Raw genomic sequence first — 2287 nt, forward strand, 5'->3', positions numbered from 1 at the left:
TTTACCTTATTCTTGAAGTTTGGGGCCTTGGGAGCGAGGTTAGGGCACTTCTGGGCTCGATTTCCTCCCTTAGATGGGCTTTGGCTACGTTGACCTTGACAGGATGGCTTCTGGCCGCCCCTACCATGCCTATGTTGGTATTTTGGGCGTTTGTTTGTGCTAAAATGTGTTTCAGGTACAGCAGTCACCTTAGTAGGTCGAGCTTGATGATTTTTCATCAACAACTGATTCTAATTTTTAGCGATAAGTAAAATAGAGATCCAATCTAAAAATGTAGTGAACTTCTAAGCCCTATATTGTTGTTGCAGGACAATATTAGTAGTAGAGAAGGTCGAATAGGTCTTCTCTAGGAGAGCCTATTCGGTCAAGGTCTCGTTACAGAACCTGAGAAGTGATTGGATTCGACAAACTTCATAACTATATTCATTCACATACTTAAAATCTTGGGAGCGCAAATGCTGCCAGTCATGTCTTGCTTTAGGCAAGAATATGTCTTTTTGGTGATCAAATTGATCAGCCAAAGTGACATAGAGTCCTCGTGGATCCTCATCAGCAAGGTACTCGGTTTGTAGTGCGTCATGAATATGTCTTTGGATGAAGATCATGACAGTGGCTTTCTCAGCTTCGCCAACCAGGTTGTCCGTCTCATCTTCAATGGCGGGACGCAAATTATTTGCAATGAGGTAGAGCTTCACATCTTGGACCCACTTGAGGTAGTTTCTTCTAAAGACCTCCAAAGCGGTAAAGTCTAGTTTGTTCAAATTCAACATGTTCCTATCACAAAATAAATGGACAAGATGTGGTTAGTGTAATGGAGAAAAAAAAATCAATCCATTCACATAGGAGTAGAACATTCAAGTTCTAATAGATATGTATTGGTTTAAATTTGCATGAAAAAACTTCGGGTTCTCATAGGTGATGTTTTTAAGGAAAACTTCAGGTTTTCAAACAATGCATGTTTCTATAAACTTCAGGTTTTGAATTAATTATGAATTTTAGGTTCACATGTTCCTACAGACAAACACAAATATATACAGAAATATGCAACAATAAAATATGCAAATAGAACTTCAGGTCTATAATTATAATTTAATTAATTATTTGGTCTTTGAGCCAAATTTAAAGTGCAGGTGAAAAAAAAATTATAAAACCCAAATTGTCTAAAAAAAATAAACAATTAAACTCGTTGTCTAAAACATGGACCAAAGCCCACAGGTGGGCTGGGAAAAATTAAGCCGTGAGGTCCAGGCCTAAATTTGGGTTGGAATGGGCTGATCAGGCCTAAGGCAGCAAACTGTCTACCAAGGAAAGCCGGGGCCAAAATATGTCTAATGAGGGTGTTAATTATGTGCGGTGGGGAGCACGGATGTACCAGCGAGGCTGGGATCCAGTGTGTCGGAGCGCAGGAAAATCACAACAATCACATAGGCTAGGTTCCACTGCAGCGAAGACACGGAGACACCAAAGCCCAATTAGGCTAATGTTGCAAGTGGGCTAAGAGATAGGGTTTACAGTGGGCTACAGCATGTAAACCCCCAAAAACCAAGTCTAGGTTTTAGATTGGGCTGAGAAGAACCAACCTAAGAGGGCTGGGTCTTTGGACCAGAAGAACATCCTAGTCATGTGCTGGGTGTGCTTGTTGGGGAAGAACACCAAACCGGTCGCTTCTGGCGGTTGTCTAAGGTTATGGTTCACCGTAAAACCTTTTCCTAGGTGACGGAGAGTGAAAATTCGACGTTGACAAACCAAGAAACCCTCAGGTTCGAGTTAGGGTTTTCAAACTCCGACGAGATTACGAAAATCTCAACCACTATTTTAACGGGGACTACTTCAGGTCGTTGAGAAAAGCAACAGTGGTGGCTAAGCATGGCTACAAGCCATGCTTTTGTCAGAAAATTAGTGGTGACGCTGGTGATGGCTTCGGGTGTTGGGTTTGGAGACGATGGGGGTTCTATGGTCTTGGCTTGCTCGCGAGTTTACACAATCACACTTGAATAAAAAGTTGACATGCATCAATTTTTTGCACACTATTTTATAATGTTGGCAAGAAAATTGACCCAAACACATGAGGTGTCTAAGAATATATGAAGAGTCCTACGTTTAAGAAAGTCCCTTTAGCATTTCTCTTATAAAAATGTAATTTTCAATTATAAATAGTGAAAACGTCCGAGCTAAATAAGAATTGTTATAACTCGTTGTAATATCTTACACACATCAATACAATAAGTCATATTTTTACAGAATATCATTCGTTTCTCACCAGGTCCTAGATTTTCAAGTCCAAAAA

At 40.3% G+C, this 2287-nt stretch overlaps 1 protein-coding gene across 1 annotated transcript; it reads right to left on the reverse strand.

The window, feature by feature from the left end:
• Nucleotides 1-356: 356 nt before the first annotated feature.
• LOC126626848 (uncharacterized) lies at nt 357-770 on the reverse strand. Its single transcript, XM_050296250.1, has one exon. It carries the CDS (start codon nt 768-770, stop codon nt 357-359), a length of 414 nt encoding a protein of 137 aa, XP_050152207.1.
• Nucleotides 771-2287: the final 1517 nt, after the last annotated feature.

This window comes from Malus sylvestris, chromosome 6 (assembly GCF_916048215.2).
Source record: "Malus sylvestris chromosome 6, drMalSylv7.2, whole genome shotgun sequence".
Classification (NCBI taxonomy): domain Eukaryota; kingdom Viridiplantae; phylum Streptophyta; class Magnoliopsida; order Rosales; family Rosaceae; genus Malus; species Malus sylvestris.

What these genes read in the sequence shown, in the direction of transcription:
- LOC126626848 (XM_050296250.1), bottom strand. Translation starts at nt 770, where the DNA reads ATGTTGAATTTGAACAAACTAGACTTTACCGCTTTGGAGGTCTTTAGA.